This window comes from Pseudorasbora parva, chromosome 23 (assembly GCF_024679245.1).
Source record: "Pseudorasbora parva isolate DD20220531a chromosome 23, ASM2467924v1, whole genome shotgun sequence".
NCBI classification, from domain to species: Eukaryota; Metazoa; Chordata; class Actinopteri; order Cypriniformes; family Gobionidae; genus Pseudorasbora; species Pseudorasbora parva.
This window is the reverse complement of record NC_090194.1, coordinates 5,520,017-5,545,896: the sequence shown is the minus strand read 5'-3', so window position 1 is coordinate 5,545,896 and position 25,880 is coordinate 5,520,017. Positions and strand designations below refer to the sequence as shown.

Here is a 25,880-nt window from a genome sequence, read left to right as displayed (position 1 = left end):
ATGAATCTAAGAAAACAACACACAAGTTCTAGTTTAAAACAACAATTGGTTTGGATCAGTTTTATGATTCAGTTCAGCTAAAATGCAGTAGTCATTACAATTAGGTTAATATATCTATCTCTAATAATATAAATCCTCCTACCTTTAAGCGCAATGACTTTGCTCGCAGGGTTCATGATGGCGCTGTCTGCAGAGATGGGCCTGCGGATGGGGGTGACTGGGTCCGCCATGTCGATGATCACCACCTGTGCCTGTTCTCCGACCTTCTCCCGGACACAGATGAACTTATCCGACTCCATCGTCAGGGTGCTGAATCCGATGTTGGCCGGGTTGATCCCCAAATTTTGGAGCTAGGAAAAATATTTTGTTTTGTTTTTGTTTAAATTCAGTTGAAATCCTTATCCACTATACATATATCAACTAAAAAGTCTGATTAATGAGTATAATTCCCATTTTATAAAGTGTATACAAACAAGAGCAAGTCCTAGGAAAGCATCTTTACTATAGCTCAAACAGTAGAGCATGGCGCTAGCAATGCCAAGGTCATGGGTTCGATTCCCAAGGAAAGCAAGAATTGAAAAAAATTTAAAATGTGTACCTTGAATGCTATGTAAGTCGCTTTGGATAAAAGCGTCTGCCAAATGCATAAATGTAAGTCCTTTTCAGGAGCCATGAATGAAATCATTACACATGGGGATTATGTTTACTAGGGGTGTAACAATAGCCTCATATGATTCAATATATATTTATCTATACCTTATTATTGCAATACTCCAAGGAAGGTTATGGAAATGTTAAAAGGTTAAACAAAAAATTGTACTGTTGATTCAAATGCTAAATGTGGTATTACATATGCTTATCACTGACTTTATTATAGTTAAAATAATGTAGGCCCAATTTTACTGGTTACATAAGACATTTGGCATTATCAGGACCCCAAAAATGACCACCATTGCATTATACATTGTATTTTAATATAGTACTGACAATAATTTTTTTTTTACACAATTTTTTTTATTTTGGGTGAACTACACACAATACAGATTGTCACTATCCAAGACACGTTGCTTTATTGTATTGAGATATATATTCTGACAGTTGTTTCCTGAAATCAGGCTTCACTCTGACCCTGTGAATTAAGAATTAATCTTCAAGGAAAAAATCAATGTGTACTCCAGTCCAAACTTCTGAAATTAAAATGGATCCAAGGTATAATTTAGGGCCACAATCACACCAAAGATTAACACCAAAGAACTTTGTTCCAATGTAAAAGTCCTTTTGTAATCATACAATTTTGGCAGTACTGGTGCCTTTTGTAGCTTAAAGATAATTTTTCTGTAGAAAAAAGGGCATAGGACCAGCAAAAAACCCTCCCTTTCCCCACTCCACTAAGCCAAACACATGGATTCACTGTCTGAAAGAGCCTTGAAGAATGTATCTAAGGGAACACGAAGAGAAGATACAAGAAATAGATACATTGATTAACTCCAAGTTACCTTAAGTTACCATATATGAGATGAAAAATTACTTGTTTAACATCACGTGTCATTTTACTGTAAAATGATCCAATTTATGGATGTTGCTTTATAATTTACAGAGAAAAAAGGCAAAAGGACATTCCCATAAGTCCCTTCATTTATTAGAAGGCTGGTGCAAATCGCAAGAGTTACTAAAAGGCTATCCTTTTTACAAGCAAACAGAAGCTACACATCTGTAAAGATCAGAGGACGAGAGAAAAACACTTCAATTATTTAGTAGAGCACTTAAACATCCTCAATTATCTCAAAAACAGCAGGTCACAGTATTTTTCTTAGCAAAGCCACTCAAAAGATACAGGAAGACAATAGCAAATAACATCTACAACACACTGGCTCAACTGGCTGATTATAGACCTCACACTAAATAAATGCACATAATAAATAAGCAATCACTTGTTTTACCTGATTGCCTAATCCTAACCCCTTCCCCACACCTAACCCTAAACCTGCCAATACTAGGGAGGTAATAATTTGGCGGGGGTCAGAATTCGGCACAACACTGGCACTCACATTGCACTTAGTTAACATACTGGGCCGGAGCACACGTCATTCAAGATGCAACTTTTTATTTTGAAGACCAGAAGAAAAGCAATTTCGCTAATAGACTGCCTAAAAGATTTATCATTAAGGAATTAATAGATTTATCATTAAGGAACTACAATTAATGTTCATCAATAAGGTGAGAACCAGGACCGTTATAAACCTAAATACACTTGATTTAATCAAAAAGTGTATCCAAGTAGTAATAGTTCGTTGTTTGCTGTCGAAATGATGAACCACGCTTGAGCCCAACCGAACCACTTCCAAGCGGGCCAAGGCTGGCCAAAACGAACCACGCCAGGGAACAGAAAGGAGCTCTCAAACTTGTCAAACGAAACAGGCATTGGGGGACAAACGCTCGGGCACAGTACAGAGCACCTAGTGAGAGTATACCCTGAGACTATCAAACAATAAAAATCAGTGTCATCTCTACCCAATAACTTTTCCTGTAGGGCCACATCGGGAACAGAAAAGGTAATACTCCACATGAACCTCAAATCTACTAATTTAACATGTTTCAAAAGCAGGTTTCAAGCTTCTAAAAAGACACTATTCAGGTCTTAACTACTAGAACTAAACGAACCATGATGAGACTTGGGTATCAGTCAATTAGAGACAAAAATAAAAGTCAGTGGGATGCCAGCTTAGCAGCACCACACCAGCTGCCTTAGAAGTCTGAGTCACCAAAGGCTCGGTCAGAAAGACTGACCCTGAGACGGAGAATAAGATCTGCACTTGCACAAAGAAAATGCACACTAATAAATGCCAATATATTCTTGTACTGTATATTAGTCTAATTCTAACTTGTCCGTCTCAGAGAGCATGATTCACACCACATATGACTAACTAAGCACCACATGTAGACGAAAAAATGCAGAGACATCAAATCTGAAAAGAGACTTACGTTTGAAATGGGTTCAGAAAGTAGCAGAGGAGAATTTAGTGTAGGAGACATCTTGACTTCAGGCATTTTCAACTAATCGGACAACTGCGTCTGAAAAGACTTGTCTAATACCAGGTCAGATGGCAAAAAAGTGTGACGCTGTAACTATTTGTGATGAGCAGCCAAAGCCCAGCCTTGTTTTTTATCAGCCACCAGACAGATCTGGAAAACCAGTAAGCTCTAACAGAGGTGGCAGTTGAGTTGGCGACACAGACGTATCGTCAACCACGATTCTAATGTTTGAACCCATGCACCTGCTGCCGCACGTTGAATTAAAGAGATCACAGCAGACAGCTGGACACACAGGGATGAGAAGCCGTGGTCTTGCGTAACATCACTTACAGCATTCAACGAAAAACTGTGACACAAATGAACCGTGATGCTGTACAGGAGAGTCCTCGATGACATTAACAAAGCTTTCAATGTTTAGCAGTTATTTGCCAATAGTGCTATGCTCCCAATACTTGTTTTGTCTAAAATCCACTTATGTTTTTGCTTTGTATTTTGGGGTGATAACCATCTCAAAGAGCATGACGGAATTAAAGATAACTTGAAAGTACAATAACATTTTAATGATAAATGTTATTATATTATTTACTTCAAGTCGTGCAACCAAGTTTATTACATGGCTTCGGGAAAACTTGGAATATAGTACATGAATCGTTTGGAGTCCATTTAAGATTTGATGATTTGTAAGTACTTTTTGGAGCTTTGACAGGCCCTGGTCCCAACCCCACGTTTTAGTTGTATGGGGGGAAAAAAACGTAATCATCACTTCTCTTTTTGTGTTCTACAGAAGAAAGAATGTCATACGGGTTTTGGAAGATATATGACTATGAGGGTAAGTAAATATCATTTATTTTTATTTTTTGGTGAACTTAGCCAAATTACAAGGGCCTTGGATATCTAATACAGAGGTTGTAGGTTAAATAATAAACATCACTGATGGCAGAGTTGTGGAGTTTTGTTCTTCAAGTTGCTAAATACTGAATCACTAAACTAAGAAACTAAATAATTAATGCTAGAGAGTCAGATGTCTTTAGCCTAAAGAGGCCTAATCAAAGAACAGGAAGGAACAGGAAACACATTTTCTAGGAAGAGCTCAACTGAATTAGCAGCACCTTTTATCAATAGGGAACGGATGCCGACACACCCGGAGCCACACCCACATTCCTTTGTCATGTGGCACAGAAAGCCACATCATCACTAACTACTAAGCAAGAATTATGAAATGAAAAAAAAAAAAAAAATGAAACCAAATTATATAAAACATTTTTTGGCAGGTGTAAGGTAAAAATGATTATACATTTAAAAAAGGAGATAAGGGATAAACAGACAGAATAAATAATTTATATGTAAAATCAGAAAACATGAATTATTATTATTATAAAAAAAAAAAAAAAAAACATTGCTACTGAGAGAACTGCAGCCTTCTCACGCACATTTCTGTGACCTTTCTTACTGCATTTCAAAGATGACATCACACATGATGACATCACTGCTGAGCAGGCAGTTCCGATTGGCTGAGAGAAAACTCTGCCCCTGCAAGCTCTCATAGCGCAATGAGTGACTGTGAAGCAAGCGTAAGTGAAAGAGCACTCGCTGCTGTAGCGTCAGCCTCGGGCCAAGTGTGATTCATCCACAGCATGTACCTGCTGCTTGCGTCATTGTCGTCACAGACATGCCCAGAAACTAACCCTCTTTCCCATTCGGCAATTCATCACTGTCCAGCCTCCGAGAATATGCTGCATAGCTTGAGAAACGTCCATGCGAAAATAGCTGGCCAGTCCCTTCCTGGATCTTTGTGGACAAACTCTGGTCTGTGCAAAGGAGGATGTGATATTGATTTTATCCTGGCAAGGAATTTGAATCAATAATTGCTAGGTGGTACAAGGAACGCTGCTCTTTTATTACCAGAAACAGTTCAGTCAAGAAGAAGATATTGAAAATGACTTAATTTTAAAATATATTAAGGCAGAGATGAGCAAGATCTGATATACACTACAGGTCAAAAGTTTGGACATGCATACTCATAGTTTATCAATTACTATAACAGAGTATTCTCTGATCTTGTATCTAACTAGTAAATTAAAAATAAAGAATTTAATGCATTTGAGCATGAACTTTTAAAATGATTAGATGACATTTCAATCAGGTGTGTAGAAACTTTTCAGTGGTAGTATGCAGTTTGTGCAGCTTGGTAAACTCAAATAGTTGGCAATGCATGTGTTCATTGATAAAGACACTGTAGCAAAATTGAATTATCAAACAGCTCTGTAAAAGCAGACAACATGCCTCCTCTCTCTGCTGGTGTATACTTCACTTCCCATTTTAGACTGTTTATTTCACTGTGGTTAGATAAAGATCAGTGCTGTGAACTTTTACACTGGTAAACCCAGCCTGATCTGCCGGCGATTTGATTTCACCCTGCAATTTAGGCTGGAAACCTGTACATTCATTTCTAGTGCTTGTGTTACACTTTTGCGGGAACCAATCACAGATTGGCTTATCCAGCTGGTGCGCTATTGGAGGGTTTATCGTAATGACGGATAGAGAAGCAATGGCTCAATGCCCATTAATCACATCTCTTGCGGTCTGATTGGTTGAAGGACTATGCAATTGTATACGGAGTCATTTGAATTTTGCTCATTTATCATGCCTCTTGTGCAGTAGAACATACAAAGCAGACTCCCCAGACCAATGTTCAATCTTAAATGGAGCCAGACTTTACCAGTGAATTAGCAAACTAAAGACAACATACAAGAGATTATGGTATGAAAAACAGATGAAGAAAGAGAGGCAGACGTTAGCCGAATCATGCCTCATAATAGGGCTGTCCTTTTATGTTCCAAAATCGATTGCACAATCGATCGTACCAACCAAGACAAGTTTCAAAAACAAAAATAAGGAATCAGTTTTAACCAAATATACATACACTATTAATTCAACGTAAAACTATTAAACAAATAAAGACAGATGTAACAAAATGCACAAACAAGCAGAAAAAATTCTGAAAGTGCAGTAGGTGTTGCAAAAGCTAAAAAGAATATTTCCACCAATTTTATGTGCCTATAGTTTCAATTTGCTGCTGTTGTTTTGCCCAAAAAAAAAATAGGAGGACAACGGCGATCAACCCAAGTAATAATCCCTGGTTTTGGCCTGTAGATCTCTGAAGAAGGACAAATTGGTATGCAAACTATGCAATCATGAGTTTCCATATCACAGGAGCGCTACAACTATTAGGGGGCATTTGCAGCTTCATCATCCTGATGAATACAAAGACCTAGACCCGGTAGAGACACATCATACCAGTAAATTATCAGAATTATTGCTGACTTCAATACATTCGTACTAATGCCTGTTAGTTGTCAATGGACAGGGCCTATATTTGATGTTAAAAATGGAAACGTCTTTAGACGTGGAAAAACAATCGATTCAATGAACGCTTATGTCTCCAAAAACTCAGAATCAACATGAACAAATGCTAAACCCTTCTATACATCTTAATTTGTTAAAAATATGCATTCTTTACTTTAATAAGCTTGTTTCTGCTTTAAATTAATACATTGTTAGCTAACTGTGTGATTTGTATGTAGATTTCTGAAATGCATAACTTGAACACAGTCATCTCTCATAACAAATCACTAAATTGTCTTGTAGACGGCACATGCCATTTCTGCAGAGCTGCTTTGAAACAATATGTATTGTGAAAAGCACTATAAAAATAAATGTGAATTAAATTGAATGGAGATTTCTTCAAAAATAAAAAGAGATTCTGATGCAGAGCAAGAGTAGGCAATGTGATTTCACTTTCATACACTTTTTTACTAATTAACACTTTAGATTATAGGGTCCAATTCTCACTATTAACTACGACTTTCAACTCAAACTCCTAATTACTGTTTATTAATATTTAGTAAGGTAGTTAAAGATATTGGATAGGATTAGGAGATGTAGAATATGGTCATGCAGAATAAAGCATTAATATGTGCTTTATACGTACTAATAAACAGCCAATAGTTTGCATGCCAATAAACAACTACACTGTAAACCAAATTCAGGTCTCCAATTGAAAATTACCTAGTGACTGATGAGCACATCTACATTTTTTATTGGCCAAATTAAATTTTTACATTTTAATTTGTATACATAAAAATGATATATAATTAAATTGCATCAATTCACAGAAATTCAATTTGGCCAACTGAAAAATGTAGATGTGATCATCAGTCACTAGAAAATTTTCCATTGGAGAGCTGATTTTTTTTTAACAGTGTATAGTGAGAATTGGACCCTAAAAGTAAGTGTTGTATTCAGCAAGGATGCAATTAAATGTTCAAAAATGACACGTTTGGTGAAACAAAAGATTTAGATTTCAAATAAATGCTGTTGTTTTTAAACTTCCTATTAATCAAAAATACCTGAAAACAAAAACATTAAGCAGCACAACTGTTTTTAGCATTGCTATTAATAAGAAATGCTTCTTCAGCACCAAATCAGAATAAATATTAAAATAGAAAACAACCATTTGAAATTGAAATAATATTTTACTGCCTTTACAGTATTTTTGATCAAATAAATGCAGCCTCGCTGAGCAAAAGTTAAAATATCTTCCCCAAATGGTACTGTACCTAACTCGAGGCCCGTTCAAACCAAGAACGATAACTATAACGATAAAGATATAGGCTAGTAAACTCGTCCTCAATATTAAAGAATAGCAGAGTTCACACTAGACTGATAATTATAAAGATATAGAGCAACGATATCATTGGTATGACTTTCAGAGCGATTTTATCCAGCTGATGAATGAAAAAAAACATTGACTGCCAATTAGAATCCACCCTGCTGTAACAAGTGCAAGCATTTTAAGCAAGGGCTTATAATAAACAGAATAGTCTGCTGACGTGGATGCTAACGTGTGAACAGGCCTTCACTTTATAGAGGCAAGATCACATGCATGTAGAAATATATTGCCAGCTTCCTCAGAGTAACATGGCAAGTGTGCAAGCAGCTTAACTGAGATAACATACATAAAATGGTTAGGATAATAAACTAGCCTCACCAGTGGCACGTTCACTGACCATTACCAGTGTGGCATTCCACATTAAGCCTTAAGAACAACCTTGGACACTTGACTTTACTGGGTTAACTTGAGCATTTGTTCTGTTATGCTGACCTAGACTATTCTTGAAGTGTTCGTGCTTTTAGCACATTTTGATGGCCGAGCTTTGGTTTCACAAATCAGGGCGAGAGAGACAAACGTGTAATACTTGAAGTGTCAAGAGCTTTTCTGGGTTTGAGCAGCTAAATGCAGCAAGTTCTTTAAATTCATGACTTTTAAAAGCTGTCAGCATATTTTTTCTCCAACCTCCTGTGCTCATTTAACCCCTTTCCTTCTCTGTCTAGGGAAATATGGCACCTTGCTCAGCACAAACCCCTTGCACCTTATGATAGCGGCAGGCTCGGGGAAGGATACGCAATATGCTGAGGCTTGCACTGCACTGCCATCGTCCTCCATAACAGGAAGCTGGGACCCATTGTGTAGAAAGCTAAATCAACATGTTAAGAGCTGTGACCATATGACCATAGGTGACATGTGATCAGCCTAGCAGGTTCAGTATGGACAGCAGAGCGGGAAGCGAACGGGAAAGGGAAAAGGAGGAATGAACCCTCTCCGCAATGAAATCCAAGTTCAACGAGTGCGGAGCAGTTCAAAATGGACAACGGATCTCAGCTACATGAGACAGTCATGTGTGATCAGCAGAGTAGAGTTCAAAGATCAAATGCATTCACAGGGCTTTAAGGTAACGTATTAAACAGCATCACATAAAACACGTAAAATCCATCTGAAGATCACCTGACTTGCCGCTGTATAATCCTTACTCTTAAAACCAGAGTAATTCACTCAAGTGATCTGCATAAAAATCAATGCACTACAGGTTATCAGAAACGTACTGCATTGATGAGCAGTGCTAACGTGCAGCAATGAATGAAGAAATTGTATTCGATTGAAACAGTCACTGCCAATTAATTTGCATTGCTAAGGTAAGGCAATTGCAAAGTTATAAGTCAGAGAACATTATATTATATATATATATATATATATATATATATATATATATATATATAGCAGCTGTCCTTGTATACCTGAAATTATCTAGTATATAACAATGGTGGCATTTAAACTGCAGATCCTGATGCCCATTTCTGATCATGTGACTATATCCCATATCTGCATTTACCCTATACACTTGGCAAAACAACCCAAGGTTGATGTACTAAGTCTGACCCAGAAAATCTTAGGCCAGAAAGGAAGTAAAAATGGCACAATTTGCAATGGACAGACGAAATTATAAAAAAAGCTCTTGCTGTCCACACCATCTTTAAACATCGCCCTCTTAAATGCAGAGGAAAAAAGAAGAGGAGAGCCCTTGTTGAACCCTTGGCATTGAAAAGAGTCATGTGACTGCGGTCAGTGTCCACCTGATGTACAACTCGCATTGACAGGGGAATATCCGATCTATCCACATGGCAGACACAAATGCACATATCAGATTTATTTCCACATATGAATGAGGCCTGAAACCGATCTGAGAACATCCGAATCCATGTGCTTTTTTTCCTGTTTACAAGTTTGTGGGTCATATCCTATCTGAGAAAATCAGAATTGGGTCACAGCCTCAATGATTTATACGGAAACAGTCAGTTTTGGTGACTACACCAGTTTTCTAAACATACCAATCATTAGGGGTGAAAAATTTAACTCGAACCGCACCGTTCCCCTACCACGATTTGGCATGCACTTGCACTGGCATTCATCTCAAATCTGACGATGCATCTATAACATGGCTTGTTGAAAATAACAGTAAAACAGACAGACAAGCGAATTAGTTAGGCTAGTGTATCGTTGGATAGATAGACGTTGCTATCTGTGTTTAAACTAAACTCATTTAAGCCTTGCAAATTGAAACATTCAAGTGCAAGATGACACGAATGAGAACGCACAAATATTTATTCCCGTGCGAATTTGTCCATTCAAAAATTGTCAACATGCCCGTCTTGGTATTTAAACACAAAAGTTTATGTCTTAATTAAATGTAAATGAGAAAGACAACATGTGTACAGTATCAGTGTACTGGATCTGTGCATTACATCTTAAAGTGAAAGTAGCCTTATATCCCTGCTCTCTGTGTTTAAATGGTTTAACTTTAATAATGGTTCATTTATAAAGTGAAGATTACACACACAATGTTGTTTTACATTTGATTATTCAATTTCTGTACCTAAAAACTACTGTTAGATTCCTGAAAAAACAGAAAGCACTGTTTTTTTTGTATCTTTGCTCTATTGTAATTATTTGTACTGTTGCTTGTATTTTCTTCATTTTTATTTGACAGTAGACCTTTTTTCATTGTACTATTCAATTGGCATCTGACTGCTGTGCCTCAGATTTCAGCAAACCGAAATAAGAAACTCTACGATACGATTCGAACTACATGAGTAGGTTTTGTTTATGACACTGACCCCAATTCCTACTGACTCCTGTTTTCCTCTTACCATTAGATGACACTTCACTGGAAAAGAGCTGTTCCACATTTGCATTTCATGAAGTCAAAATACCACTGGAGGCCTTCAGGCTCTTTTTGGACCATTATGCTCTTTGCTTTTTATTCTTCTTTTTTTAAAACAGCATCCCAAAATCTGACAAAATTTGACAAGATATATAGTATGGCATGCCTAAATATATATAATAATATGCCTAACATATTAATTCCTGCCACTGATATGATAATTCTGAATGTTCATTTAAAAAGACAAATGTAACGTACATAGACCATCTGCAAACTCTCAATTAAGCTCTAATCTGATTGGCTGCAATGTTAATTTAATATGAAGTATATAATATTACAGTTTTTATTCATTTTGAATTAGCATTTATTTTTATATTTCAAATGTCAGCTTTAGCAATTTATTAATGCATTTCTTATATGATTTTAGTACTTAAGTTAGTGTGAAGAAAAATTATTTTAGCCTGGAATCAAGAATTAAATAATCAGACAATAGCCAAAGTTTGCCACATTAATTACATCTATTAGTGTCTAAAACGGGTGGTTCACCAAAATAAGCTGTGATGTGGACCAGACCTACACAAAATTATGACAAATGACAAGTACAGACAGTTACAGGCCTGACACTGTGCAAAAATTATGCTAAAACAATACCTAATTGATCCAGCAGTAGGACTGTTTGTCATAATATGCCCTATGTCAAGGACACAGAAGCAACAATACACACCAAATAATACCAAAATACACAAGAAAAAGAGACAATGTGAAAGTGTTAGTTTGCATTACAAGTATAATTGGTTACACTTAACGTGACTGAACCTCAACTGATCTAGTATAAACAGATAAGAAGTGACAGCAAAGACATGAGTTCAGCGCAAATAATGAACGGTTGCCGAGGCATCATGGGACCACACACACGTCTATAGGTGGGGCATTTTACACCTGCTACCTTAAGCAGGTAATCTCGACACCTCAAACATAAATCAGTCTTATTACATTATAATAGGCCAGGGAATAAGAGGAATGTGATATAGGCCTAAAACAAGACTGGGTGTATTCGATCATATAGAGTGATTAATTTCAACAAATAAAAGAACTTAAGAGTAAACGCACTTTCCTCTGAGGATGATATTATATATGTAACTACACAACCAGAGGCCAAGGCAGCTGACTAGTGAAGATAAGCCATGTGACTGTATTGAGAAGAATATATTAAGATTTGCAATCACTTAAATCTTCCTGCCATAAATCTTTTCCAAGCTACATTTTAGCTTCAATACAATACATTCGAATTACTTTTTGGCCAAATCCTCAGAAAGATTATTACATCAAACAACAATTATGGCCAAAAAGGCTGTCAGGGAAAGCAGATCCCTAGATTGTGTGTGTGTGTGTGTCACAACCAGTATTTAATATTCAGCTGGTTAACACCGACAGTAACGTTAGCTAAGCTAACTCCCCTGCTACTTACTACAGCTAACGTTACCGGTGGGAGGTCATATTCATCAGGGAATGGGTTACTACGTCTGTTTATAAAAAATAAAAAAACACTGACGTTTTCACTACAAACGTATAATACGACAAATGATATGTTTGAAAGTCTTTACCTGCAGGTGCTCCTGGAATCTGATGGGCAGGATTTGAGCCATGATGATGGTGGTTCCTCTTCGCTTTCCTCTCTAATTCCTGCTATTATTTCTGCCTAATCTAAACTACTCCAGAGCCGGGAATGAATGGAGGTGGTCTTGTGTATTTTGGGGGGGCAGATGAACCGGGAATGTGTTAGGTTTCTCTAGACGCCCGTTGAATGTAAATGAGGCGCTTCAACTCCAGAATGTCAACCGCCGCTGAGAGGAACTCTAGAAACCTGCAATGGCGGCGGAACCCGTCCGGTGGAGAAACGCACCGGAAAGAGACGTAGATCTCAATGGAGGCGGAGGGATACATACATTGCGGGGAAGAGGGGTTTTTAGTCAGTTTGACAAAAAAAATGTAAGAAAGATACACGTAGGGATATTGTGATTTTATTAAGTATTATTCTTAACATATTAGAGTTTAATAATATACGTTTGAGCGTAAAGGCTTAGGGTACTAGTTCTTTGCGATTCGCCCTTTGCTTTTTGCCACATCATTCGTCCTCGTGAATTGACGTCAGTTCCGATATTATTTCTTATGTTTTATTTGTATATTACAGGCAGGGGCGTTTCTAGTCTTTCGTCAGTTCAGTACTGGAACGGTAGCCTACTTTAAGTTCTTGCGTGTATTTAGTAATGTTTTGTTAGTCTTTTGGTAGGAACATGCAGTCGTTTTCAATGCAGATGTTAAACGTAAAAATATTCTTCATCGCAGGAAATGTAACGATAGGATTTATTTGCAGGTTTGGTCTTAATTGATTGTAAATTAATCGTTTTTTATTTGTCTTTGTGTTCAACGTAGCTCGTTTTACGGAGTGGGAAAAAAACAGAAAACCCGATCCGAATGATTCACTGAGCTGTCCGAATCATCCAAACTGATTCGCGATTTATTTCCAAATAGAACCGATTCAAAATAATGATTCATTTGGTAGGCATAGGTTTTAGAACATTTCTGGCAAGATTACATTTATTATTTGTAATATATGCTTCTATTTTTGCAAGTCTAAGCATATCAAAACAGTATTTTAGGTCAAATACTGTATGGATGTGGAGAAATGTGGAAAGTGAACTAGAAAGTGGATTGGTATATAACAAAACACTTTTAATATGAAATTAAGGAGTGTAATGCAATATGAAATATAATTGTAATGAAGCCCAAAAAATTCTAAATAATGCACTGTGACAGTAACATGTTTTTCCAAGCACCTGGTGTATATTGGAGGCACACGTATAACAGACAAGGGTGTGTGGGAACCAAGCAAAGTGAATTTGTTAGTTAATTCCTCTCGAGTCTGTAATGGTGTTGCTGATAACCATAAATTATAGTTATTTCCTCTTTGACTTCGTCAGAGTTTGTTCTGCTCATAGGAAGGTGTGGCCAGCATAGTGAACTTGATGATCCGAGTTGTAAAAAACACTACTAGTGTTTCCATGTGAAATTACATACATCACAAAATAAAGATGTACTGTTTAAGAGAACAAGCTTAATAAAACTTTACTATAAGACAAAACTGCAGCTATGCTATTTAAAAAAACAAAAACAAGTCAAAGATATTGTACAGCTAGGATCTTGCTGGCTGTGCCCTATTTAAAGAAAAAGTGGAATACTGTCATACTGCCACCTAGTGTTTTTCCAACAACACTACAAAAACAACAGTTACATCAAATAATCAAAACCATCTTATATTACTTGAAAATGTTTTTAATGTTATCCATAATTTAAGTGGTCTATGCAATACATAATACTTTAATGTGAATAAATAATACATTTGGTCACCAAAACTATGACAAAAACATGATGTAAAGTGTTATCAAATGATCCCATATAACATAAATACAGCACAGCACATATTTCCAATACCATTAAAATACTCAAAATATTCCTAATCCAATATGTACTAAGTTTACCTTATACATGTTCTATTACAAATAATCTAAAGTGCAAACAGTTACTGTTGTCTTTCTTTAAAAAATAGACCAGTCACAAATTCAAAAAAACAGTGACAACTACAAAAATACACTTTTAAAAAATTTGGTCAGTCGTCTTAGTGGTAACTTCAAAAAACATTTTTCAACGGAACACCCCTTACATTGATACCAATGAACTAACATACTGTAGTAACAGTGGTCACTGAAGCTGGTGTACAAAGTTGGAAGGGCTGCCCCAGTAGTGCTTGCTGCGGTAACCCTGCTGGACCCAGCTGTGCGGTTTAAAGGAATGGTTGGGTCTGCAAGGGGGGCGGATCATGTAGTGTGGCCGCTGGGGGTAATGCCCTTTACCTGGGCCAAACTTCTTTCTTGGTAGAGGATTCCATACTGGGGCACTGGGATACATAAGCTTTACAAAAGAGATGAGAGAAGAAAATGTATTTAACAACATAAAAAACAAGTATAGAAGCTAGAGCTATCTTTCAGTTTGATATTTAATAGAAATGCTAACATTTGTCCAATGAAAAAATAAATAACATGTGTCCATTTCTAAATAAAACGGTTGCCTGGTAACATTACAACCCAAAACAGAAGTCAGGACATTTTGGAAAATGCAATGCAATCAAGAAATATGATTTTTAAATCCTTTCAACTTTATTTAAAAAGATTTCCAATGTAATTTCTTAGTTGTAATGTTGATGGCTGCAACACTCCAAAAGTTGGGACAGAAGTATGTTTACTACTGACACATCAACTTTCCTTTTAAAGGTGGGATTAAATGTGTTATTTCAAAATCGTTTTACAAAACGGACCGATTGCAATAACAAACTTTTAGCCAATCAGCAGGTAAGGGACGTGTCTACTATTGATAGTGAGAAGAGGGCTCAGTGCAAGTCATTATTCAAAACACATGACACAAATGATGGACATTAGCCGAGAACTAATATATGCTGGCTTTTACTTTTATAACGCGTGTCATGTTCGCTTGTTTGTTCATTTGCGATCGTATTGTCGTTCACTTCAGCGATGATAAAGACCCGTTCATTTCCACAGCGTATGGAGCATCTAAAATCTCCTCACTGTCTTTTTCAAGCGTCAGCTCACAAAATGTGTGCGACAAGTAAGATACTATACTCCTAATATATGTTTGTTTCCTCTTTTCATGATCTATATAACCCTTATCCAGTCATAATTGTAATATGTCATTAGCTGGACTGTCGCACTCGTCTAGGCTACTATAGAGTTGTAATGAGAACGGTTTGTGTTTTTGTGATCTCTATAACTCTAATCTGGGGCCTATTGCACAAAACTAGGATAAGAGACTAAGCCTGGATATCTTGATCTTGTCATCTGTATGCAAAATTGAGCGATAACAAAAAATTATATTCGGTCTGTTACATGGATTCTGCCGTAGTCATTGCCTGGGTTATGTATATGTAGGGGGGAGCTATCAAAATAGGGCCGAGACCGTTTTGGGGGTAGGGGCGTGTTTGTTTTGGTGATTTGAAATAACAACAACGGTTACCAGATAGCACTTACCCCACCTTTAATGACACTTTTTAAATGTCTGGAATTGAGGATACTAATTGCTGCCGTTTTAAAAGTGGATTTTTTTTTGCCCAATCTTGCCTGATAAAAGACAGTTGCTCAACAGCCTGTGGTCATCACTGTCAGAATCTCCTTTTCATAATGGGCCATACATTTCCCAGATCTGGACTGCAGGCAGTCAAGCACATCCACTCTACAGTGTAGAGTTTACGAAACCACTGTTTGTTGTAGAACATGCAGAACGAGGCCTGGTATTGTGTTACTTCCCAGGCACTTCAATGGTACCTTCACACACATGCAAGTCACCCATGCCGGCGGCCCAGAACTCTGAGGTATTTCTGCATTGAACAGATATATAGCTTTCTCCTTGCATAACACAGATTAAAGTGGCAAAGTACTCCCAAGCAAGTGATTATATTCAAGAGAGTAGCATGACTGTTTCTCATGCAATGCCATCTAATGGCTCGAAGGTCACACACATTTAAAAGAAGTTACCTGATGTAAAAAATATAAAAAATGTTGAGTGTGCTTCTCACAATATATTCTATGATAGATGGTGAAAGACTTAAAATCTTTGCAATCTGGCATTGAGAAATGTGATTTTTGAATTTAACAATTCTCATAATATTTGGCACAAAGTGACATCAATGACCCATCTTTGCATGCAAGACTGATGCTGCGTTCCAGTTTGTTTTTATCATGCCCTTCACTCGCAAACTTCCCTCCGTCTCGTTCACTCGGATGTGCGTCATTGCTTACGTTGCATGAGTGCCCACTACTGGCGGAAACTTTGCAATGGACTGAACTGGAATGCCCCAAGCCCTTGATCACTTGGAATCCACATATGGAGTTGATATATTATTTATTTATTTTCCTTTACGAAATTGTTCAATGCAGCATTCTATATGTATATGGATGTGTTTGGGTTGTTTTAAATGTTTTTAAAAATATCAGTTTTTTGTGGTGGGGTAAATTAAACGTGATATGTGGTGACGTCACAATCGCGTTGCATTGTGGTATATAAAGCTGCCTGAAGTGTACATATGAAGTAGACTCGCTCACTCGGTCAAAATCGAGGGAGCAAGGGTCTGTCCATATAAACTTCCCTTGTCTACTTCAGGAAGTGGAACGCACTTCAAAATGGCGGTGGGGATTCCCCCAAGGGGAAGTGCTTAGGGAAGTTTGCAAGTGCGCATCTTAAAGTGTAGTGGAACGCAGCATGAGATGCTTCTTTGACACTCAACTATTATCAGCTGACCTGCTTATTGTAGATTTTTCACCTTATTTTTTGCCTGTCCCAAATTTTTTTCAGCTATCATCAGCCAGCTACAGAGAAAGTAATAGCCAGGCAACAGAAAAAGTGACCAATCCTGAGTGGTGTAGTCACCTCATGGATTCTACCAGCACTCTTCCGCACGTTTAGCCAACCGTGAATTCTGGGCTGAGAACGGTTTGTAATCGGGCTGTACCAGGCTCAAGTGGAAACACAGCTGGAACCGTTCGGCCCAGCAGTGGAAAAGTGGCTTTAGATATCTGAAGTATCATGTGACACTGAAGACCGGAGTAATGATGCTGAAAAATTAGCTTTACCATCACAGAAATTAATTACATTTTAAAATATTATAGCAAAAAAAAAAAAAAAAAAAAAGACATTTTAAATGACAATGTCATTTACTTGGCAGCCTTGCCTACTGTAACGCGTCATTGGCTCAAAATCCTGGTAACTGTATAAATACAAATATTAAGTATGTTCTGACTGAGACTGAGCTGTGTTGTACAGCACTTTCACTTTCAGTGTGGAAAGACAAAAGTACTCTTAACTGGGAACTCATCGTGTTGTACCTTGTTTAGACACCGTGTTAACTGCAATATTTAGACACTGTGTAATATGTAATATAAGGAGTATTTACTTACTAACAAACCTGTTGATCTATGCACATAAATATTTACATTTTTAAAAAAATTGTACCTACCCCAAGCATTTGAACAGTAGCCTATGCAATCAACACAACTCAATCACATTTATGACACTGTACCTGGTATGGAGGCTGGTTGTGGATAGGTGGGGTGTACAGGGGCTCTCTGCAGCTGGTGTCCTCATCCGAGGAAGATCCGGAATGGTAATCCGACGTGACCCTCTCCACAGCGCTCGTCACTTTCTTTGTCACATCCTCTTTATCATCATCATCATCACTTGAAAAAGTGGCCACAGTGAAGCCATGATTCCTCTCGCCATACCTGCAGCCATTTCAGAAGTCAAGGTTTCTTTCGTATTTAAGAAACATACAAGTTGTAAACGAGTAGAAAAACTCACCTACAGCACACCTCTCCAGGGTCTACCCAAAGCGTGAGTTCCTTAGGCAGACCGAGGTCTTTGTACTGCACTCCACTCTCAACACATGCTCTGAGCAATTCAGCATCCTCTTTATGGAAGCGGTTCACTCTGATGCACCTGCACAGGATATATTTATAGCTCATTTTAACATGCGAAACAACACGTGCATCCTGTCCTGACTAGATGTGGCTCTAAAGCTGATGATACACAGGGAAACTTTTTGAGCAATGTTGCTTAGGCACTTTCCCATTGAGAATGGGCAACTAATTTCTATCTGCATTTTCAAAGAGAAATTTGTTGCCCATTACCAATGGGAAAAAGCCCACAGCAACATCTTTCATCAACATTGCTCAAAAAGTTGCCCTGAGAATCATCGGCTTAAAGATCATGAGATCTAGGATGTCAGCGTACAGTACTGCTGTACCTGAATGCTTGGCCCTTGCTGGGGTTGTCTGGATACCAATGAGCCTTGTACTTCTCCTGTAGTGCTACAGTTAACCGCTCCACAAACAGGTCCACCTTGTCTGCGTCCAACTTCTCAACCTTCTTTATCAACCTCTTCAGGAAAAATACCACCGCTGCTATTTCTTTCTTCATTGTTAGCTGTTGAGCTGAAATTCAGGTCCAACTTCTGTGAATGCAAATACAGACTTATAAATACCACAACACCCCCCTGTGATACACATATAAATTAATATAAAATACCACAACACCCCCCTGTGATACACATATAAATTAATATAAAACAGTTCTAAATCAAAACAACTTTTAATTAAAGAAATGCATCCAGAAATAATACAAAATATGCAATAAATTAATACAATTAAGTAATCCCCTATTTTAAAGTTTGGAGTCAGTAAAAATATTTAAAAAATAAAATAATAAAAATATTTAATTTAGAAAGAATGCATTAATTGATCCAAAGTGACAGTACAGACATTTCTGTTACAAAAGATTTCCACTGCAAATAAATGGTTCCTCTGAACACCATTCATCAAAGAATCCCCCAAAAAAGTATTATATTTTAAATAAAAAAATTACAACTGGTTTATCATTGATTATAAGAAATGTTTTTTTGAGCAGTGAATCAGCATAATATGATTTCTGAACGATCAGTGACACAGAAGACTGGAGTAATGATGCTGAAAATTAACAGGAATATATGACAGCTTAAAATATATTAAAAGGCACAATATGTAATATTCAGTTAGAGATTGATTATTCAAAACAAAGATGTTGCTTGACGACGACGTGACTGAGCGTGGATTCACGGGAGTTATCATCTTTACCGCCACAGATGGAAAAGAACCCGACAGGGCTATGGCAGAAAACTTCTTCCTGGATGAGCTAATGATCATAAGCCGTGCTAGCGGAGCGAGGCCACCGGAGTGAATGCTAATGAGAGACGCCTGCAAGAGTCAACTCTCGAGTCCAGCGGAGCTTTATTACGCATTACAGTCGGCCGCTTGCGCTCTTTTCGTTGCGGACTGTCATTCTAAATACATTTGAAAGTTGTTGCATTTGCAGTAATCTAGATTGATATTAAGTATATAATTAAAAACTGGATGACTTGTTGCTAAATTACATGTTATTAATTTAAAAAATAAAAAGTAAAGTATTCAAACAGTTTCTCACCTGTCTAATTATGCGCCTTTGGGGATTCATCAAGGGTAAAGCGGATATGACGTCACTGACAGGTGACACAATGACATGGGCCGTCACACAGGTTAAAATTGCTGATTTTTCTAGATTTAAACGTTGTTGGATATGTTTGGGATAAAAATGACAAATCTGTCATTAATTACTTAACCTCATGTCATTACAAAGTCAATAAAATATATAACAATGTTCTAGTGGTTTTTGGACATTTTAATATAAAAAAAAATCTTACATACTGTGCTTTTAACAGATAAAAAGTTTAAACTATATTTGGCAATAAACATTTTTTTTAATCTTACCAACCCCCACCTTTTGAATATTAGTGTAATTTTTATTTTATTTATTATTTAGTAAATTATTAAATAAATACTAAAACAATTGGCTAATTAAATCAACACACAAAAATGTTATTATAATTATTATTACTACTAATAATAAAAATACATTAAGTTATAAGTTAATTAAATAACGAGATGAAAAAGTCTGCTTAAATTTTTTTTTTGTAAATTCCATTAACTTTGAGGTCAGGTTTCTTTCTAAAGCATCAATCCATCAATATCATGAACATCAACCTACACATGTAGCAGAAACATAAGCTCTTAAAGATCTTGGCTGTCTATGGGCACTAAACCTAGAAAGCACCAGAGCAAGTGATTAACTCAAAGCTGGGCGCGGGACAGAACAGCGGGATGGCGCGCTAATACATCACGACCGTTTGAAAAACAAGATCACTGCAGAAATGGCCACTAGTCTTCATAGCACCAGTAACGTTATACAAATAAATCCTGTCTTATATATATGTGTGTGTGTGTGTGAGCGCATTACAATTTCATATATATGTTTTTTTTTAATTCCCGATTTGTAGCTTAACGTTATCCAATATTACCCAGCGGACAATAAACGTCATGTTAAAAAAATCTATATATTCCGTTCTGAGTTTTTTTATCTTTCGAGAACATAAAAAAACGTATTACTGGTTATTTATCATTAACTTATATGTGTAAGTTACAAACTTATTTGGTAGACTGTTAGTCACGGAAGAAATGTTTCAGTTTCCCAACTGGACAACACGTGCTAACGGCAGCGATCTTATTTAAATGACATATTTAAAACTATAGTCCAATTTTATTTTTTAATAAATATTTAATTAAGTATTATTGAAACTAGCTAACTGTAGCCTAGCCGAAGTTAACGTGGCCTCGATTCCATTTTCAGTTGGCTTTTCTCACATTTTCCTTTAAAACCATACATTTCAAAATTTGAATGTAATAATTGGAGCTTATAAAGATTTTACTTCTCATACACGAGTTCGCTACATCACTACAAACAGATATACTGACCGTGTTTTCCTTTCATCCACATGTGGACAACTCCTTCTGCCCGCCTGGCGCACAAGACTCTTCCAGAGCTGCTCCGCGCGAATACTGGTGACGTGACTTTTTCTTGTGCGCATGCTCTGAGCAAACGATTCAGGAGTCGGTTCTTTTGATTCATGAAGCGAGTGATTGGCACTCGGCAGAGTGTGGAGAAGAAGAGCTGAGCGCAGACATAAATAGATGCTGGGTGGAAGTGTTGTGCTCTGTAGATTTTACCAATCGAACAAAGTGATCAAATTAATTAAAATAACAGAAATGGGAGCAGAAATGATAAAGGGCTGGTGTCCTGTCATCACGATATGATAAGCACGGGAGTGTGGGTAGTTTTATAAATTGGACAATGGCGCCCTCTAGCCTGCTAAGTGGGGTTTGGTGAACTGATAAACTCGTGTACTTGTGTTGTAAAAAAATGTATTGACCTATCCGCTTGAACCAATATTAGGCTGCATGAAAATAAAAATATAATGACACACTGGGTTTAAACTTTATTTGTACAACCTATACATAGCTCACTGGAATATTATAGTAGAATAATCCGTTTTGTGGAGGTGGTTGTCAGCTGGATGATGATCACTTAATACTGAATCCAGCAGCACCCCAGTCTTCAGTTCAGGGCGCAGGATAAGCTCATACGGGACACTGACCTCTACAGGCTGTTGACAGGATCTCCATGGACACACTTGAGAAGAGATTATTCATGCAAAAAAATGATTAATTGATGAAAACATAAGGAAGACATTTTGCTGGAGATAAGATCATATTTTAAACTCACTGACATACTCACACATTACTGCAATGATCAGGAGGACAGAAGTTAGTGGAGTGATGAGCACAGCTATCCATAAATAGCCTGTAAGAAGATGACTAAAGGGTCATTCTGTATTCTGATGTTTATATACAGAATAAAAAGACGTATGCATGTAATGTGTAATACCTCTAAACGTCTCTCTGTTCTCATAAGAGTCAGCAGACAGGTGGAGAATCACTGGTTGGCTCAGGGATGAGTGATTTACCCAGCACGAGTAGTTTGTAAAGTCAGATACATTTAAATATGAATGGAGGGTGAATGATCCATCTGGGTTGGTTTTATTAATGTTGTGTGTGAGCGGGACGTTCTGAAATCCTCCATTTCTCCTCCACACCAGCTCTAGAGCAGAAGGGTAAAACCCCTCAGAGCGGCAAAGAATCATGTGAAATCCATCCCATGCTCTTACATGGCACACAGACACACTGGGGTGTGCTAGGAAATATAAGAAATATAAGAGTTATTAGAAAAAAGACACTGAGCAGATATATGATTCACTGTTATATAATATCTACACTCATGTCACATGATTTCTGATTTTAGTCATAATAAACGTACCAATCACTTGAACAAATGTTCTTTCTTCACCCAAATGTTCAACAGGAGGTGGTATGGTTTTTGTCACAACACATTTGTAAGGGCCAGTATCATTTATCTGCAGATTTGATACTTCAAATAACATTTCATCTCTAGTCTTCGGGCTCCAGATAAATCTAATGTGATCTTTACATGATTGATTTATCCATGATTTGTTACGATTCATTACTGAGCACAGTTTATTATTATTTTCCAGTTTCACTGTGAAACCTTCAATGTCACTTGATGGTTTGTAGTTACAGCTGATATTGACTGACTTTCCTCGGTGAACAGTCTGAACGGAGGTGCCATTGAATTCTGGATGACCAGATGTAACTAAAAAAGACAGCACTTCAATATTATAAATTTTATTATTTTTGTTGTTGATCATAATGTTTTAAAATGTAGTTATTGCTAATAAGTTAATTAGATTTCCTTAAAAATACTATGAATTAAAAATAATTAATTATATTATAAATAAATATTTAAAATACAACTTTCAAATTAACATACCAGAGAGAATCATCCATATACATTTGATCACAGAGTTACACTTTGATGACATCTAGAGAAAACAGAAAGAGAAATATTGCAGTTTGTATTAGTTACACCTTATATGGAGAAAACAGAACGAGAAATATTCCAATACATATTGTATTACTGATCATTTTCACATTTCTGACTGTGAATATGGAAGAAAGGCTCTACACGCTAAATGTAGAATGGGAGACCATATCAAATATTATTTTTGCATTTCCATATGCCTTAACTGCAGAAAAGGGGGAAAAAAGAAAACGAAAGAAATCTATTGCATTTCCACAATTCTCAGACCGACTGAGTGTACAAACCCCGGTAAAATTCAACTTAAGGTCAGTTGCTGCTGAAAATATTTAAGTATAATCAAATTAGCATTTAAAAAAATAAAATAAAAAATAATTATATATATATGCCTAGTAAAAAATATTTTGAGGAGTTAAAGTAATGCAAAACCACGTTGTCCTGACTTATTGATGATATTTTAACGAGAATAAGTTTAGTTATACTCTTTACTCTTTTGTAATTTAATGTATGTGTAATAAAACACTGTTGTAAATGTACAAAATATATAAAAATAGATTTTTAATGTTAATTATTTTAGAAATGCATCATCACGGTCTGTGAAAACCCATGAGGTCTAATCTGTAAGCATCAGTTAATGCGTTGCATCAACATTAAAAATGGATCATTCAAAAATTATTATTATTATTATTATTATTATTATTATTATTATTATTATTATTATTATTATTATTATGTTTTGTATAGCATTTATTAACCTTTGTTAACGTTATAAACATGTAAATGTTAGTGCACAGTGCATTAACAGATAATGTTAACAGATGCAATTTTTGGTAAAAATAAATTGTTAGTTTATGTTAAAAATGTAGTAATGAAGCTTAAGTGTTATTAAAATATTTGGACAGAACACAACAGGCTTGTTTGTCTTTCCTCTAAATGCTACATTGCAAGACTAAATATTTTATATGAATTTACTATGGCTCCCAAAATGGCACGCTTATACTTTAGTGCACTTTGGAGAAAAATAAGTATTATTTCAGTTAGTGTCGATAAAAGTCGATACAAGTTAATTACCAAATTCACCAGCAACACATAATACAATAAATTCCCATATTCTCACCTTGTCAGTTTTCAAAGATTGCATCATCTTTTATATTTTGCAGGCTGTTTTAACTCATGATGGTGCAAGTGAAGTGGCGACGTAACTTTAGTCCTGTCAGAAGCAAGCTTAACCAGTCCGACTGAGGCAGTCTGAGATAGGAGTGTGAGGAAGAGAACAATTATTCACCTAACACCTAAACCAATACTTGCAGCGTTTCGTTTTGTTGTTCAGTACTCATCTAGCGAGAAGCCAATCAAAACTCTTTCAGACCTTCATTGATTGGATGGCACCACTTGTGTTCAGCGGCGGCGCCAGGGGGGGGTCTTGGGGGGGGTCTCAAGACCCTCCTAAAAAACGCCTTGACCCCCCACCCACCCTCTTCCTGATTAAAAAAAAAAAAAAATATATAAAAATATAAAATATAAAAAAAAAAAAATATAAAAAAAAAAAATATATATATATATATATATATATATATATATATATATATATATATATATATATATATAAGATTTAAAAAGGTTTCTCTTCAAACTACGCAGAATAATAATTAAATATTTATTCAACATATAAACGCGCGATTAACATTTTCTTTTTGATCCGTGGCCCGTATTAGAGAAATTTAGATCAGCCATAGACGCAAAGGATGCTGCAGCAAAAATTAATAGGGAAAGAAAAGGGTTACCATTAACATTACTCTGAAACAAGTGCAGTTATTGCCTTCATAAGCTAGCCTACCACACTACATAGTTAAAACTTAACTTTTATTAGGCTCCGCAGGTCGAGAGAAAAGTGTTTTTTCACAAAAAACATTCTCTGCAGTCCGAGCGCGATGCACTGAAGCTCACTCTCGCTCATATCTGAGGTAAATCATTAACACCATCATCACTACTTACAGTACATGTGTTTTATTGAACTAAATACATTACAATCGGCTAAAACAAATAAGCAGCAGGCAGGGATGGGCAGTATTTCAAATACATGTATTTAAAATACGTATTTGAAATACAAAATACTATTTTGTATTTTGTATTTTAAAGCCTTTGGAAAAAATCGAATGTAATTTGTATTTAAATACATTTAAGATGAGTATTTTTGTATTTTCAAAATACTCAAAATACTTTGAGCCAGGCAACCTCTTTATCAGGAGCTGTTTTCATGCATCTACTAGTTCAGACCAGACACGCCCCTCCCCCCAACATTCATTCAGGTGAGCCGCAGCTGTACAACCCTAGCCTGACAAGCCAGACCCACATCAAGATGTTTGGTCTGGAAACTCACCATTGACAGCTCAATCCGAGGGGCGGATAAACGGTTGTCTTTCAAACTCCTTCTGCACGCGATAGGATAGCGCTACAACCATCCAGAGCAACGTGAAGCGGAGCTCATTGATAGATTAAACATTCGCCGTATCCAGTCAGCAAAACTCTGAACACATCTTCCCTTCTTAAGAATGACTTAAGTGCTGTTCTTTGTTCTTTTCTCAGAGAAAAGCTTAACTCAATTCTTCTAGAGTCACGGCCAAAGCTGATTCGAAAGACCGCCATTCGCCAGTCTGTGTTTACTAGAAGCACGCAAACGCAACTCTGCCGTCATTATGTTAAGCCCCGCCCACCGACTCTATACACGATGTGATTGGCCCGACCAGAGTTTGGTTTTTACAGCTCAGAAGTGTATTGAGAGTTGCTAGACAGCACTCGTGGCAGATTAGATTTGCTGCCACTAGGGTGCGTCTAGATTTCTAGGCTAGTACAACCCAGCCTTGGATC

At 36.7% G+C, this 25,880-nt stretch overlaps 2 protein-coding genes and 1 long non-coding RNA gene across 3 annotated transcripts in view; all 3 read right to left on the bottom strand.

Annotated features, from left to right (window-relative positions):
- Nucleotides 1-12,485, bottom strand: part of cltca (clathrin, heavy chain a (Hc)) — a 40,899-nt gene extending 28,414 nt beyond the window's left edge. The window contains exons 1-2 of the mRNA XM_067433200.1: nucleotides 12,197-12,485; nucleotides 143-350 (exon numbers count right to left, since the gene is read on the bottom strand). Of these exons, the coding sequence (XP_067289301.1) occupies nucleotides 143-350; nucleotides 12,197-12,238 (250 nt within the window). The 5' untranslated portion in view covers nucleotides 12,239-12,485. The remainder of the gene's footprint in view (nucleotides 1-142; nucleotides 351-12,196) is intronic.
- Nucleotides 12,486-13,904: 1,419 nt separating this feature from the next.
- btg3 (B-cell translocation gene 3) lies at nucleotides 13,905-21,157 on the bottom strand. Its single transcript, XM_067433684.1, has 5 exons — nucleotides 21,035-21,157; nucleotides 18,460-18,666; nucleotides 18,015-18,152; nucleotides 17,737-17,938; nucleotides 13,905-14,561 (listed from the first exon to the last, which is right to left on the bottom strand). Exons 2-5 carry the CDS (start codon nucleotides 18,630-18,632, stop codon nucleotides 14,352-14,354), a joined length of 723 nt encoding a protein of 240 aa, XP_067289785.1. The 5' UTR covers nucleotides 18,633-18,666; nucleotides 21,035-21,157; the 3' UTR covers nucleotides 13,905-14,351.
- Nucleotides 21,158-21,550: 393 nt separating this feature from the next.
- On the bottom strand, nucleotides 21,551-22,306 carry LOC137062338 (uncharacterized). Its single transcript, XR_010901232.1, has 3 exons — nucleotides 22,005-22,306; nucleotides 21,855-21,920; nucleotides 21,551-21,749 (listed from the first exon to the last, which is right to left on the bottom strand). It is a non-coding gene; the product is annotated as an uncharacterized lncRNA (long non-coding RNA).
- Nucleotides 22,307-25,880: the final 3,574 nt, after the last annotated feature.